Here is a 15,124-nt window from a genome sequence, read left to right on the forward strand (position 1 = left end):
TCGCCCCGTGGCGCACCTCGTGCAGCTCCTGACCGCTCATGCTGGATCCGCCCCTTATGCCAAAGACCCTCCTCCGACCACCTCCGACCCTCAACTCTTGCCTCAAATCGATCACAAATGACCCCCCTCATGCTCCCCCAGTACTTCGCCACCGCTGCAAAGCCCTCCCCTCGCCGGAATTTCACCTCCACTGCCGTAGCTATGCCCGGGGACTATATTGCAAGCTCCAAGTTCTTTCTAGGGTGTTTAGTGCAAAATCTAGGGACCTCGGACGTCGTGATTTGGAGATTTAGCTGTAGAATTGGAGAGTTTGTTGGTTTACCCAGCGGTTAAGAGGGTTTCTTTTTTTTACAGTAACCTAAAACCCTAAATTTAGCTAGATACCTAGAGTGTTGAAGTTGCTTTAGGGTTTTTACCGAATTCAAAGGCTAACAGATATAGCCTAGGTCCTTGATGAATCTGTTTGCACCGAAACATGTCCCATTAATTTCTCTAGCAAATGTTTAACTAAAGGTGCAAATGTTTAACTAAAGGTTTGATCGAAACCAGATGTTTTCGGAACTCAAAATTTCAGTTATCATCTACTAAGAGCCTAAGATTAGATTGTTCATCAATATTTTCACATGACCTCCGTACAAATGACACTAGTTACAAGTTGAGAGAGACAAACAGCAACCGAATAAGAAATACTCTGTGGCTAATAGCCAAAGTTCCAAACATGGATGTATACACTATGTACACTTGTAAATTCCTTGATCTGCCGACCAAATCCTACTGCTGTACTGTAACCATCAGAAGATTCAGATTTCATTCGGGGCAAACACATTTTTTTCGAACCCTTCAGAGCAAACACATCGCTTGCCTTGCCCGTACCAGATGCCGAGCTGGACGAGCCGAGCCACTTGACGCCGCCCGTCTTGTCCTCTTCCTCCGCCGGCCGGTCCGGTCGCCAGCCAAGCCAACCACGCGCGCACGTGCCCTTGCCAACGCCGCTTCCTCTTCCCCGTTGAGCCACTCGCCGCTCGCCGGGCGTTACGCCGGCTCCCGCGGGCGCGCCGCCCAGAGCGAGCTGAGCGCGCGCAGCCGCTGGGAGTAGTCGGCGAGCGCCAGGAGCCCCCGCGCCGCCTGCGGCACCGTCAGGATCTTGCTCATGTTCCGCAGCGTCTGCTGCCGGAGGTGGTCCGCCTGCGCCATGAAAGCAGCAGAGAGGTCAGAGAGCAAGGACGGCCTGTGGCAGATGACCGTGCCGAGATTTTGGTTCGCGGGCTGGTCACCTGGTCCACGAAGCTGACGAGGTCGTCGAGCTTGCCCACGGCGCTGGTCATCTGCCGCGCGGCGTGCCCTCCTCCGCCGGCACCGGCGGCATCGTCCGGCGCGTCGACGGTCATGAGGGCTTCGACGAGCGTCTGCTGCAGCTTGCTCATGCCCTGCGACAGCGCGTCCTCCAGCTGCCGCGCCGTGTTCTGCAGCGCGCGCACCGCCGAGGCCTGTTGCTCCGCCAGCGGGTCCAGCCGCGGCGCCAGGACCTTGAGCAGCTCGGAGGGGCGGAACCCGCCGATCCAGAGGAAGAAGCGCTCGGCGGGGGCGCGCCACACGCCGGAGAGCACGAAGAAGGCGTCGGCGCGGGCCGCCCGCGCCCTGGCCTCGAACAGCGCGCCGTAGTGCGCCAGCGCGGCGTCGACGAGGAAGCGCAGCTGGAACTCCGGCGCGCCCGGCTGCAGCGCCGCCAGCAGCTCGGCGGCCTGCTTCTCCTGGTCCTCCACCCACCGCGCGTACTCCATCTCGAACGCCGACACGCGCGGGTCCACCACGGGCGGCGCTAGTACCCCGCCGGCGGCGTGCGCGCCCTGCAGCGGCGGATCGGAGCTCATCAGCAATGGCAGCCGCGGTCGGGCCATCTCACCTGAATCTTTACTCCATTGCCGATCAGTACGCTTTGCCTGCTCTCCTGAATCGCTGGGAGCTCGAGGTGGCCTTACCTGCTGGCGCCTGGCCATGATGAGCTCCTGCTCCAGCTGCGCCAGCTTCATCCGGCTCGTCTCGAGATTCTGGATGTAGGCCTGTCATTTCGATGGACCAAACCGAACCGGCAATCATCAGCGATGGAGTGATCCGAATTCCGACAAGATCATCACCATGGAGAAGACAATGTAGAAAAAGCAAGGAAGATTTGCTAGCTTAACTTCTTGGGATGGTGAATGGTGACTCTCACCTTCTTCCGTAGCCGGCTCTTCCGAGCAGCCTCCCTGTTCTGCGCCAGCCGCCTCTGAATCTTGTCTCTAGGCCTGGCGTCACCGTGCCCGAAGCTATCCGACGACGGCGGCGCTTCCTCCACCGGGACGACGTCGTCCTGCGCCTGCAACCATGCCACGGCCATGAGGACGGAACCGACGAGGAAATCGAGCTGCAGCATGATCGCCCAGAAGTCCGTCCGCGCGCGCGCTTACCAGGCGGGTGCCGAACTTGACCTCTGCTTCGACGTCGACGTCCACCGGCGCCGCCGCCGCGGTCACCGGAGCGGCGGCGGCCAGCGCGTCGCCGTCGGGCCGGAACGGGTCCCCCCACACCCCGGCCGCCGCCATCTGGTGGCGCTGGCGGCCGTAGATCTCCATGGCCTCCGCGCCGGCCGCCGCCGCTGCGGCGGGGATCGCGTCCGCGTACCGCCCCGGGTGGGCGCCGCTCGCCGCCAGCGGCTGCAGGCGGCTGCATCGGCATCAGGCACAACACAACGCGTCAGTCATAGTCGCCGGCGCGCAGCTTCTCCGGCGGAAATCAAGCGCGAGAGGGAGGCATCAAGAAGACGAAGCGAGCAAGGAGACGGCAACAACGCCGGGAGAGGATTACATCGAGGGAAGGGGACGAAGCGGCGGCGCCACGGAGGAAGTCTCTAGCGGCCGGCGGCGGCCACGCGAGCCATGGTCATGGCTTGGCTTTCGGTGGCACGCGGGAGGAGGTGGATGACGACGCTCAGGAGGTGGAGGCGGGTGGATTTACAGCCGCGTCAGCTTCTCCCTCCCGCTCTGCCTGTCCGTCTGCCTGACGCCGGTGATGATTGGCGAGGCAGCAAGCGGTCGAGCCGCCGCCGTACGGCGACGCGCGCGCGCGCGTGCGATTGCCCGTTGCGTGCGCTGGCTGGGCTTCCCCTCTCTCCCGTCGCGGCGTGGCGTTCCCACACGACAAGGGGTGGGGAGAGGTGGCGCCTTGTCGCTTCTCCTCCCCTCCCGCTCGCCTCCGGTCTGTGCCTTCCGTTCCGAGGGAGGCAGAACCGGAGGGTCGGGTCCGTTGTTGTTGGGCATGGTATCTTGGTCCGTTTAGGTTTTGTAGCGTGTTAGTGAATAGTGACATTTTGACTGTTTATTACGGTGTCAAATAAAATCAGTTTACAAAACCAACTCCAGAACCCCGCGCTAGTGACTCTGAAGAATCTAAAGAGGCCTTTGGCGTGCGATTAGAGGATGATTACTGTAGCATCACTGTAGCACATCGTCAATTAATTACCGTCATTAGATTCGTCGCGAAAAGTTACACCAATTCCTAAAAAGATTTTGCAAATAGATTTCATTTAGTTCTTGATGCGGGAAAGATTCTCTTCTAGCATTAGAATTCTGACGCGCATCCAAACGGGGCCTCCGTGTACTTCTGACAGTGCGCGATGTGAACGCTGGGTTTGACTTGGTTTGGGGAACAGTGTTGAGTTCACTTCTAGCTGTGTCTTATTTGTCAGTTGGCACCATGTGATCGATAGATGAAGGCAGAAGAAATGTGCGCCAAAATTGGGATAAAAAAGATTCAAACTTGGAGGCGCACATCCACAGGCAACCAGATGAGATGAGGTAATTGCTCAAAAAAAAAAAAAGATGAGATGAGGTATAGGCTCGATCGGATCTTGTTGCATTGTGCTAATAAGGATCATTTACTCCCTCTGTCCTAAAATTATCAGTCATCTTGATTCTTACATATTCATAGTTTCGTAACGTATGTACATATGTCATGTCTAGATGCATTGTAGTTTCGTAATGTATGTACATATGTCATGTCTAGATGCATTGCAAAATTTATGAATCTATAAAATTTAAAATGGCTAATAATTTGAGATGGAGAGAGTAGTATGTTTTCCCTATTACTTCCAAATGACAAATAATTTGGGATGGAGGGAGTAGTACGTTTTTCTCTATTGCTCCCAAATGACACAATAATGGTGTGTGTTCAGATTGGAACTCAAGTTCGCCACGACGAACCTTAGCTACTCGCAGATCCACTAGGTTGTGTTTGGTTGCTCGTATGGCGTCTTTAGCCTACCAAACTTGTCTATTCCACTCACAATTTGTCTAATTAAGGGTGGCTGCCTCGCTCTACGAGTAGAGTAGGAGTATTCTACGTGTTGCTTCGTCACCGGGGTCACCCTGAACTGGACAGCCACTGTGGCGCCACTAAAAATTTTTAATCCCCAGCAGCTCACGAGTCACAGGTCATATATATCATGGACCTAGAATAGCTTATCCCGTGTAGACTTAGCCGGGTGGGTGACAGCGACGCCAATGTTGGTAGGCAGCGTCGTCACCGGTGGCGTCACCTGATCGGTGCCAAAAGTACAAAGGCTGTGTTTAGATACCAGGAAAAGGTGGGAGAAAAAGTCACATCGGTCACTGTAGTATATTGTAGTATTTTTCATTTTTTTTGGTAAATATTGTCCTACCATAATCTAACTAGGCTCAAAAGATTCGTCTCGCAACGTACATCAAAACTATACAATTAGTTTTTTTATTTAACTATATTTAGTACTCCATACATGAATCATTTGCTATATTTAATATTTCGATGTGATGGAAAGTTTGGAAATTTTGTGGGATCTAAACACACCCAAAGGGCCAGGCCAGCTGGACCAGCCACCTCACCTGGCTGACCCACACCCCCAAATGCCACTCCTTGCACTGTGGACTCTGTTCCAGCTCCGGCACGCATTGAAAAGAGAGAAAAAATTACTCACACCTCTCGCCCGTTTTTCTCCGTGTTATTGGATATTTGTTACCGTAGCGAGGAAATATACTTTAATTTTCAGTGAAAACCCGCATTTGAGAAAATTACTAGCCCAAGCCACTTAATAACCATTTTGTTTCTGTGTAAAACTGGAATTAATGTTGTGGTGCGTAGTTGGAGATTTGTTGTCGCAATGATGACAGATTGACGGTGTAGACGTATGGTCCAATTTTAGAATGTGTCCGACTCTGTTCCACGGAAAAGATGGCGAACCTAATTATCATCATAGCAGCAGGGAGAAGGAAAAGAGGACGACTTTCATGGGTGATCTTAAGTTAGTTGGCGATGATGCATAGGTCACAACTTTTACGATGTTAGTGCACGAGCACTTGGCAACTTTTTATCCTTTTTGAGAGGAATCGGCACTTGAGACTTGAGCGGCCAGCAGGGAGCCCCTTGGAATCTCACCACCTGGGTGGGGGCGCACAAGAAACGCAAGAATCAGGAATCGGGATCCCCCTTTTTTTCGCGACCAATATGATCATAGCGCTCCCATGCACACTGATATGGTCAAATAAGGTAATGGTCTATAGTTAGTAGAATTATTCGGCGCTCTTTTGTAGGTACCAAAAGGCTCATATAGTCACTAGTAATTAGATCCCAACTTATGATTCTTCTTGGCGATATATATATGTTCAATTTGAAATCAATATGAAATAAGCCAAATGCATGTTAAACTAAAAATTGAGATGTCTCCTTGTGGTTGGAAACTTTTCACAATGGTGGCTAATGAGATTGTGTGTGTAGTGTACCTGTCATTTCCTAAAAAAGATAGCAAACCTAATTATCACAGTGGAGAGGAGAAAAGAAGAAAATCAATTGGCCAATTTAGGTTAGTTGGTGAGGATGTGTATGTCACAACTTTGCGATGCAGGGTATGCTTGGTTGGCTACCAAAATGTGGTCAAGCCTATAAATTTTGGCACTCATTTGGTTGGATTCCAACAAGTAGCCCACCTAACTAAGTGTTATTCTCAAATTGCCAAGGTTTTGATAAGAAAGATTGGTACGCCTATGTTTTGGTATCCTTATATTTTGGTAGCCAACCAAGTAGGACCGCAGTTCATAAAACTCGAGACCAACAGGGGGATGGAGGGCCTTGGAATCTCAATAGTTGGATGGGCCCATAATAACACAACAAATGGATCGGAGGAATCAAGGATCTCCTTTCGTGACCAACCATCCAGCACTTTTGCGCTATATCATGGTCAAATAAGACTCTAGTCCAGTTAGAAAAATTATTCGACGACATAATCTCATCTTGTTCATGGGATCGCATCGTCTCCACATGAGTTTCAAGCAGTAGCTAGCTAGGTGCCATATGCATTTGGGGGCCTCTTGCTCACTTACAAAATATTCATATTCGTGATGACTGATGAAGACATGTGAGAAATTCCATCTTTCTTTTGAAAGATTTGTGCCTCCATTTTTCTAGAGAAAAGGTCTCTCCGCTTTATTTTAAGAACCAAAGCGTAACAAAGATTCACGAAGCCTGGCTCACCGCACAAAGAGTGGGATTTTATTTCTTTAGAAGCAAGTTGTTTGGCATGAAGTTGTGTGGCTTTTGATCCTTATTGTATTGCATTGTCTTCGCTACATGAAACACCTCATTTGTCGAGCCATAGGTTTTTGACTAGCTTGGTGAACCACATGAATGCACCTGACTAACAAAAAAAAAAAGAATCTATCCAATATATATGCGCCCTCGCTCATGCTGCACCACTAGATGGAGTGGAAGATTCCAAAGGCAGAGCATAGCCCCAACCTTTTGGAGGTGGGGCACTAGTCCACTTACAATGTCTGATAACAAACTAGCTAGTGCCGCCAGCTCTGATTCCACAAGTTAATATATTGGCATTGTGTGATTAAGGTTCGACTTCGTTTGCGATCTCTCTTAAGTTGCACAGGATCGCCTTTGTTTTTTTGTTTCAAATTATGTAACAGCCATCATATCACTAGAGCTGTAGAGCAGGGGTTCAGGAAGTATGAATGGTCACCTGAGTTTGTGGATGTTGAAATGGTCTTCAAGATATCCAGGGTAAAGCTCCATCTCATGCTTCACTTGATCAACCTAAACAGGGCATTATTTTTTAATAAAAATAAATAGATCTGATAACATATTGGAAAAATTGCAAACAGAAATAGTTGAAATGTAGCTTCTGAGAGGCACGTCTAAAAGAAAACTTAATAGAACATAGTCTGTATATTTACCGATAGTTCAGGGAAGGTTACTTTAATCCTACTCTAGTTCATAGTATTTGCTCTACTATTCTTTGATATACCAATCTTATACAGTTTAATTAGAGGTGAAATTGTATATATGAAAAAGTGTGTAGAATCTTTACCCTTATTTCTGCATGGCATAAAGAGTAAAATGGTGGCGGCTAGTTACGTCAGTTTTGACCAATTAACTACGGATCCGTGGACCTGTGATGTTTCATGAATCATGAATACGAAACCAGATATGCTCATAGTATATTTTCTCGAGGAAATGATATACTCTTATAATAATACCTAAAACTAAGATATATTCCTCAAAAGAGATTAATAATGTTCGACATTTACCCTGAGCACCTTTTTCTTTTCTTTGAGAATGAAAATACTGACAACGAACACACAGCTTGTTAGGAGCATGTAACACAAATTCTAGAACAACAAAATTTTGTATGAATGCTGCTAATCTCAAAGGAAAGATAGTTTTCACGGAAAGATTTTTAAAACTTGTTTGCATATTATTGTATTATATGTAAGAACCAAGAGAAGGAATTCTTTATTTCTGTGTGTTCTAAAAAACTGTAGGCAAATGTTGTATGAGAATTTTGTACCATGCTACAAAAGAACATATTACTACATGTTTGTCATGAAAATTGTGGTGCTATCTATGTGAAACAACACATCTCTACAAGCAAAAGGCACCCCCAATACCATCCACTGATGAAGAACTTGTAAATGACACACAGAATGAATCCAACATGTATAAACTGAATCATTTGAACAAGAATTATTCATGAAGTGAGGAGTACCTTCTTGTAAGGATGAGCAGACAAGGGAGAGGCACATACACCAATGAAATCAAGCAGCAAGAATCAGCTCAAGAGAGCTCACCCATATGTGTAAGTGCGTGAGTGCTCTTTCTCAAGCTCCAAAGAGCACACCACTTGCCCACACGAGACCATGAACAAGTATATATAAGAAGCCAATCCATTTCCCTTAAAAAGAAAGAACCAAAACTTGCATGACTGCTTTCACTAATAAATGTTATCTCTGGGGCCTCCTGTTAGCTTAGGATGCACTAATTATGCTTTCTACTAAACTAATCAAGAGCATATATGCTGACATACATGATCTTATACTACATGAGAGATAGAGAAGAGAATCTGGGGTTCATGCGTACCAGAAAGACGGTAATTTTGAGCTGTAAACGTTTGATAAAAGGCAAGCTTTCAAGTAGCATTCGCAGTCATGCATGCAAGCAAAGTAGCCCGGATTTACTAATGACACTTGATAGATGCAAAATAGCATACACATGATATGCATCTCAATACTTTTTTAGGCTTGCAAAAGGAGGCTTGAGGTTGAGTTCTACCTGCACGTGCTGATTAGTCAGGAAAAAGACTCAGGAAAAGCCGTACATGCAAGATTCAGAAAAGATATCACACTTGCTATGAGCCTGTATATTTAACAAAGTTTACAAAGAGAAAAAAGAGTAAAGCAGTTTCCTCCTCTAAAAAATAAATACCAAGAGAGGTATGCCTACAACTAATCCATCTTGCAAATACACATTATTGCAATCATTATAGAATTATGCAAGCAATCAGCGAAGGTAAAATATTAGAACTTGAGCCGCAAATACTCCCATGGAGGTACACTGTCTCCATAAAGATCTTAAGGTTCCGACGAAGATAGATTTAGTATTAGGAAAACAACTTAAAGTTGAAGATTTTTTTTGTCAAATCCTTGTTGCAACAAAAATCACACCTCAGCTTAATGTTTAATACCTTTCAGTTTAATACTGTCCATAAAATACCTCTCAATTTAGAGCTAGGTTGACATGACCTGAATATTCACAAAACATGTTTGCACAATATTGAGGGAGGAGCCATATGTGAACTGATATTTGTACCATGGGCTCTTATGTACAAGATTCCATGTATGATGAAATCCAATTAAAAATCATGGAAGGAGTAACTAGATTCATTCACCTACTTATTTGATGTGTGATGGAGCATCCGTTATCTGGATTGTCCCCCCCCCTAGACCCAAAAGAGAAAGTCCTTACAAGTTTGCACACATGTTTAATTTGCTTTCTCAATGGCGTTGCGAAGTTAATAATGTTACATATTAGCAGTGTAGCTAGTGGTAGAATTTTTTTACCTAACTCTTTGAGGCCTCTAATCATGAGAACTATGAAATATTCCAACTTGGTGAGACATTTGCAAGCAAAGAATTGAAGGAACGGTCTTTTAGAAAAAGAAGTATTTGAAGAAATTTCACAGTAGAACTTGTGTGACAAACAGATTACCATTATTTTGTACTATGTACTAATTAAGTACAATAAATAACATCTCAAGAGTAGTGAAGCCTCTAAAATATGTGATAGAGATCTGCTATCTAGTTACCTGCTTAGTGTTATTGGAACATTAGTTGGTGGATGGCATGCAACAAAGCCTTCTCTTTTCCTCCGAAGGCCCCAAAGAAGATGAGAACCTTCAGTGACCTAATTAAAGCATACACTCAGAGATAAAGCAGGCAAAAGGATTAACCAAATTATTAGCAAGGACTATTATGTTAATTAAGCTCTTCTATATAAAATCAAATTATGCAATCTTGCACTGTCTCAGTTCTCAATTGCTGGATTATCTAAAGTGCGCTTCATACATCACATTAAGCACTATCTTTATTATCTTTTGAAGAGAAGAGGTTTATTTCTTTGAAAATCAACATTTTCTTTTGCTTAGATTGTTCCTTGGAGAAGTCTTATTTTTCTTAAGTTTGCAATGTACCTTTTTGTGGGTAGCCTTAGTTATTTAGATTCGAGCAGGTTTTCTCAGCCAAGGTTTGTGACATCTAAACTTAGCACATTACTACAACTATCCAACTATCAATATTGACGTGTTTTTGGAGAACTATATATGTTTGAAAATTTTGTATGGCATCCCATGTTGCATTATCCTCCAATGTTTGCTTAGGATCACAAATTGAGAGAAATTAGAGCAACTGGTGTTTTGAATAAAAAGAATGAGAAAAGCTTCAGCCAGCAGTAGACCATTACTATTTTTGTTGCCGGACCTCATGCCAATTTAGGCAACTATATAAGCGCCCAAGAAAATAAAGTGTACTTGATTGACACAAAAGGAGCTCCGCCACCTTGTCAGTATGACGTTTACAAAAGGGAAAAAAATTGCATGGGACCAAGGGAAAAGTAGTATTGGCACTTTCAGAAGCATGAACGTCTCAGGACTCAGGAGCCACCATTTCTCAAGGGCAATGGTGGACGGCCAATGTTCTCACGTCAGAGTTGCAAATGTGTATATGGTATATGATGTGTGCATATATACCACAAATGTTGCTTGCAAGCTGCTATAGTTTCTTTTTTTTTCCCAACCATGAAACTTGCTAGAGTTTAGAAGTTGAGATTCCCATCCCCCAAGAGGTTCAATTTGGAATGCAGCAATTCTTCCTATATAATGTGGCAATAGAGCTCCTTCTGCAATTTATGATATCTTGTGTAACTTGTTTGGAATCTAGAGATTTTGTAGGAAACCATGTAGGTTCGATACTTCAACTTGAATCCTTGCGCAATTGAAATAACAGCACTATATATTTGAGGCCACAATCATTCAACCTGAAAAAAAGGTAAAATCATTTCAATTTAAAAGACAGAGTCGAATTTTGACTCATATATGGAGAAGCTATGAACAGTCAAGACTAGCGTTTCCTTCTGCGATGGAAAAAAAGAGATTTTACTTTGTAAAAATCAAACCAATTGAGGTAGTCACTCTTTTTTTCGAAAAGGGAAATTTATCGATTTCAAGTAACGTTATATCAAGGTGATACAAAAAATACTTGAAAGAAATTCCCGGTCTCTGCCTAAAGAGCATGCAACCTTACACAAGAGAGAGAGAGAGAGCAAGGACTCTAGTGACTATCAATATGTACACTAGACCGCCACCCATGTGCCTGGGTAAAAAACACATTGGCCATTTATGCCAAGCATTGAGATGCCGCTGCAACTAACTCCTGTGTAGTAGGTGTTTGGTGAATAGCCCATGTACGAAGCCAGTGCGATACTGTGAAGATAACCTGCAAAAAAGATGTTGGTTTGTTTTCAAATATCGGATCATTTCTCCTCAACCACAAAGACCAACATGTTGCTGCAGCCCCAAGTAACACTAGAGGTTTAAACTCGATACAAATCCCCATTAGCCAGTGCCCAAACATATGTGTCACGTTACAAGGTTGTTGGAGTCCAAAAGTTGCAAGAATAGCTGCCCATACCAAGTGAGCAAGTCGGCACTCAAAAAATAAATGTTGTATCGTCTCATCTTTGTGGCAAAAGGTGCACTGTTTACTACCTTTCCAGTTCGGCTTAATTAGATTATCTTTTGTTAAGATTACCCCTCTTTGAAGGTACCATAGAAAGATTTTTATTTTTAGTGGAGCCTTTAGTTTCCAAAGACATTTGTTCAAATTTGGGACCTCGCTATGGATTAAGGCAAGGTAATGTGATTTCACCAAGAACAATCCATCCTGATGTAGGTTCCAACGAAATTCATCGTCTTCTTGACTTAATCCGATATTGGTGATACGTGTAAGAAGAATATTCCTACGCCAAGAGTTATTTGGTTGGTTGGTGCCCAGAACTTGTGCCACCGTATCTTGTTTTCGACGGGCAATGTTATATAACCCAGGATACTAATCACATAATGTTCTATTTCTTAACCATTTATCCTTCCAGAACCTTATTTGAGATCTATTTTTAAAATAAAAGTCCCATACTCGAAGAAATGCCGTTTAACCTTCATTAGGCTGGCCCAAAACTATGAGTCCCATACTTTCCACTGTGTTTGGACTAGTGGTTTTGATCCTAGATATTTATTCGCAGTATCTGCTGCCATATTCCATCGGTTGTAAGTAGATGGAAAAGCCATTTGCTAAGCAGTACTGTATTTTTAATTTCTAGGTTGTGAATTCCTAGTCCTCCTTGCGGTGAGTCACTCTTGGGACCCTCAAATTCTCCTTTTGCATTTGTTAAAAAAACTTAGTAGCTTTGTCTCAATTAGGATAAAAAGTAATATGCAACGAGTGCAGTTTGCATGATAATACATGCTCTACCTTCTAATCAAAAGAGGGCAAGAGCAAGTTATAGTTAAGCATATCATTAGGTCTTAGGATAATGCTGGATATCTCATTTGCAAGCGTATAGTGATCGATGAGAGCATGACTAGATGCAGCATAAACCCATTGCCCATTGGTTTGCTCGGTTCGTGGGTGACGATTCCATGTGCTCCTTGGACAGGTGCCACGACGAATGGAATCTGCCTATTGGCTGCTCCATGGGACGATTCCTAGTATGCCCAAGAGGCCACCTTGCATAGATGACATCTTCCAAAGTTCCCAAGTGACATGTCTCCTTTCAATTGTTACTTTTGCCCTACACAGAAACCTTTTCAACCTAATTTCATTCACGGAACAAATTTTGTAATAAATTCCATATATAGGAATAAGAAACACAGTTTAATCTTATGTTCTAAACTATAAAAATTATCATTAATTTGTTATAAACATAGTTCATAATTGTTCCGATTTGCCAATGACACAAGACGTGGTCATGCTGCAATGTACTGATCCGAAGAGGCATCAGATTTCAAGAGGGACACGCAGGTTCTGGATAGCCTCATCAGTGCCGTGCATGTACATATACAATACTTTATCCTTTGCAAAAGCTCTGCCTTTGTTAGTTAAAGAAGAATGATCCTTACAGAGAAGACATTTCTTGCACAACTCAAGCAAAGCTTATGCAAGGCCAAACTTTTGACTGTTCGGAAGAACACTGACACCGTTTGTTTAACATAAAAAATCAAATCAACCCGGATTCCTACATAGTTTGCCAGTGGAATGAGCATTGATCCACTATTGGCCAGCGATCATTCGTTCATTCTAGACCATAATGACACACGGTTTGGGATACATCAGTCAGGGAAATTAATATTTCCTGAAAAAATTGGGCCGAAATTTATAGTGAAGTTGAATCAGATGGCGAACCAGCTACGACCAAGAAGCCCTAGAACTAACAACTTTAGTCTTCTGCAAATCAAGATCATGTAAGACTGGACATAAAAAAAAAGATCATGTAAGATTGTAACTAGCTTGCAATAATTGCAAAGAGAGCTTTATTACAATGATTGTAAAGTACCAATGGGTACTTTTAGGCACATTTGTCTTGAAATTTTTTCTGATTGTTGATCAATGGAAGGTATTTACGAATATTAAATTAAATTAGTATTCGGTCTCACTTTTTGGTATTTGGTCCCATATTTTTGTACCACTAGGTACTTTAGGTACTTCCAGGTACTTTCTACTTTGACCAACGTACGACTCTGTCAGATGGACAACTTTTATTTTTTTCACTCATTGTAAAAATTCTCTTGCAAAGAAAGCTCAAACACTGCATGCCCTCCTGTAATAACACAGGAAAATCCTTTTCTCCCACTCACAATGCAATAATTTGGCCAAAGAAAGTAGAGGCAGCCAATGCAGCAGCCACTGTCAATGTGCATGCAGGTCACCTCTGCTGCCCTTACCTTTCCCCTTTACTTCTTGCATGGACAGGGCATATACTGGCTGCCACTTTGTGCTAGCCACAAATGGATGAGGGACCAACACACAAAGGCACATTGCTTTTGAGAAGCTAGTAGCTAGGGGCCTGAGGTTTTGAAGAATATATAACTGAATAACGCTGATAGCTGAATTGCCGGCCTGAAGTTCTAAAGAATATATATAACTGAATGACACTGATAACTAATTTGCCGGCACAAAGTTCTGAAGAGCGTACAACAGGATAACGCTGATGATGGACAGATTTGCCGGCCTTTAGTTCCTCATGGAGCTTTAAGGCGTGAAGAGCTTGTTGCTAAAATAAGGATTGCAGTGTCACTCTGTTATGACCGGTGTCCAGTACACCAGGAGGAGGCCCATTAGTGGCTAGGCGCAGGAGATTAGATGGGCTTGGCCCAGTTATTTACCTCGTTTCTTTATAAACACTGTAACATACTTTGTTTGGATTAAGCAAGATCAATCATATCGCTCGGCTCCCCTCAGGGAGCCGGGAGACCCCCAAACCCTAGCCGCCACCTACCTCCTCCCCCTTGCGTGACCACTGTGCCCAGAAGCCGTCGGGCGCGCATCATCCTCCGTCCTTCTCCTTCCCACGCCTACAACCTGCGCCCACGCCTTGGTAGGGATCCAATTCTTATCAATCTGGTATCAGGAATCTCTGGTTCGGTCATGTCTTCTTCTTCTCCGCCCGCCTCTCAACCGCCGCCACCATCGCCGGCCATGACGCTTCCCCAGACGACCGGCGCCCCACCACCTCCCTCGACGGGCGCACCACTGCCAGGTGCGCACGCGACCTCGGGGGTGCTAACCGCCCCATCGGCGACCGCCCCGATCGTCTTCACTCTAGAGCAGATGACCGCGGCAATCATGGACCTAGGGCAGGCGGTGGCGGGCATCCGGTCCTTCCTCGCCGGATCATATGCGCCGTAGCCGCAGCTGTCGCCGGTGCCGCCTCCACCACCGCCTCCACCGCCTCTACCATCGCCCGCCGCCACGACGACGTACCAGTATGGGATGCCCTTCGACGGGACGGTGCCGCACCCCATGCCCACCGCGCCACCGCCGTCCCAGGGCGTTCCCATCCAGCAGATCCATTTCCCGCCGTCGCCTTCGCCGCTGCCGGCTTGGATTACCGGGACGACGGCGCCCATCTACACGGCGCCTAGCCCGCAGCCGTACCTGCAGCAGACCCTGACCACTGGGGCGCCCATGGCGCACGGCGGCATTCCGGCCTCGAGCGTCCTCTACGG

At 45.5% G+C, this 15,124-nt stretch overlaps 2 protein-coding genes across 4 annotated transcripts; both read right to left on the bottom strand.

Moving 5' to 3' along the window:
* Window positions 1-562: 562 nt before the first annotated feature.
* Window positions 563-8,187, bottom strand: LOC120680067 (transcription factor TGA2.3-like). 3 transcript variants are annotated; one of them, XM_039961711.1, is made up of 7 exons: window positions 8,060-8,187; window positions 7,034-7,107; window positions 2,448-2,703; window positions 2,213-2,356; window positions 1,980-2,060; window positions 1,275-1,847; window positions 563-1,185 (listed from the first exon to the last, which is right to left on the bottom strand). In XM_039961711.1, the coding sequence occupies exons 2-7, from the start codon at window positions 7,084-7,086 to the stop codon at window positions 1,033-1,035; spliced, it is 1,260 nt and encodes a 419-aa protein (XP_039817645.1). In that variant the 5' UTR covers window positions 7,087-7,107; window positions 8,060-8,187; the 3' UTR covers window positions 563-1,032. The 3 variants fall into 3 exon arrangements, with proteins under 3 accessions (XP_039817645.1, XP_039817644.1, XP_039817646.1); XM_039961710.1 differs by having other exon boundaries at window positions 1,275-2,060; XM_039961712.1 differs by lacking the exons at window positions 7,034-7,107; window positions 8,060-8,187 and adding an exon at window positions 2,845-3,280 and having other exon boundaries at window positions 1,275-2,060.
* Window positions 8,188-14,569: 6,382 nt separating this feature from the next.
* On the bottom strand, window positions 14,570-14,920 carry LOC120677888. Its single transcript, XM_039959081.1, has one exon. The coding sequence runs from the start codon at window positions 14,918-14,920 to the stop codon at window positions 14,570-14,572; it is 351 nt and encodes a 116-aa protein (XP_039815015.1).
* Window positions 14,921-15,124: the final 204 nt, after the last annotated feature.

Source organism: Panicum virgatum, chromosome 6N (assembly GCF_016808335.1).
Source record: "Panicum virgatum strain AP13 chromosome 6N, P.virgatum_v5, whole genome shotgun sequence".
In the NCBI taxonomy this organism is placed as follows: domain Eukaryota; kingdom Viridiplantae; phylum Streptophyta; class Magnoliopsida; order Poales; family Poaceae; genus Panicum; species Panicum virgatum.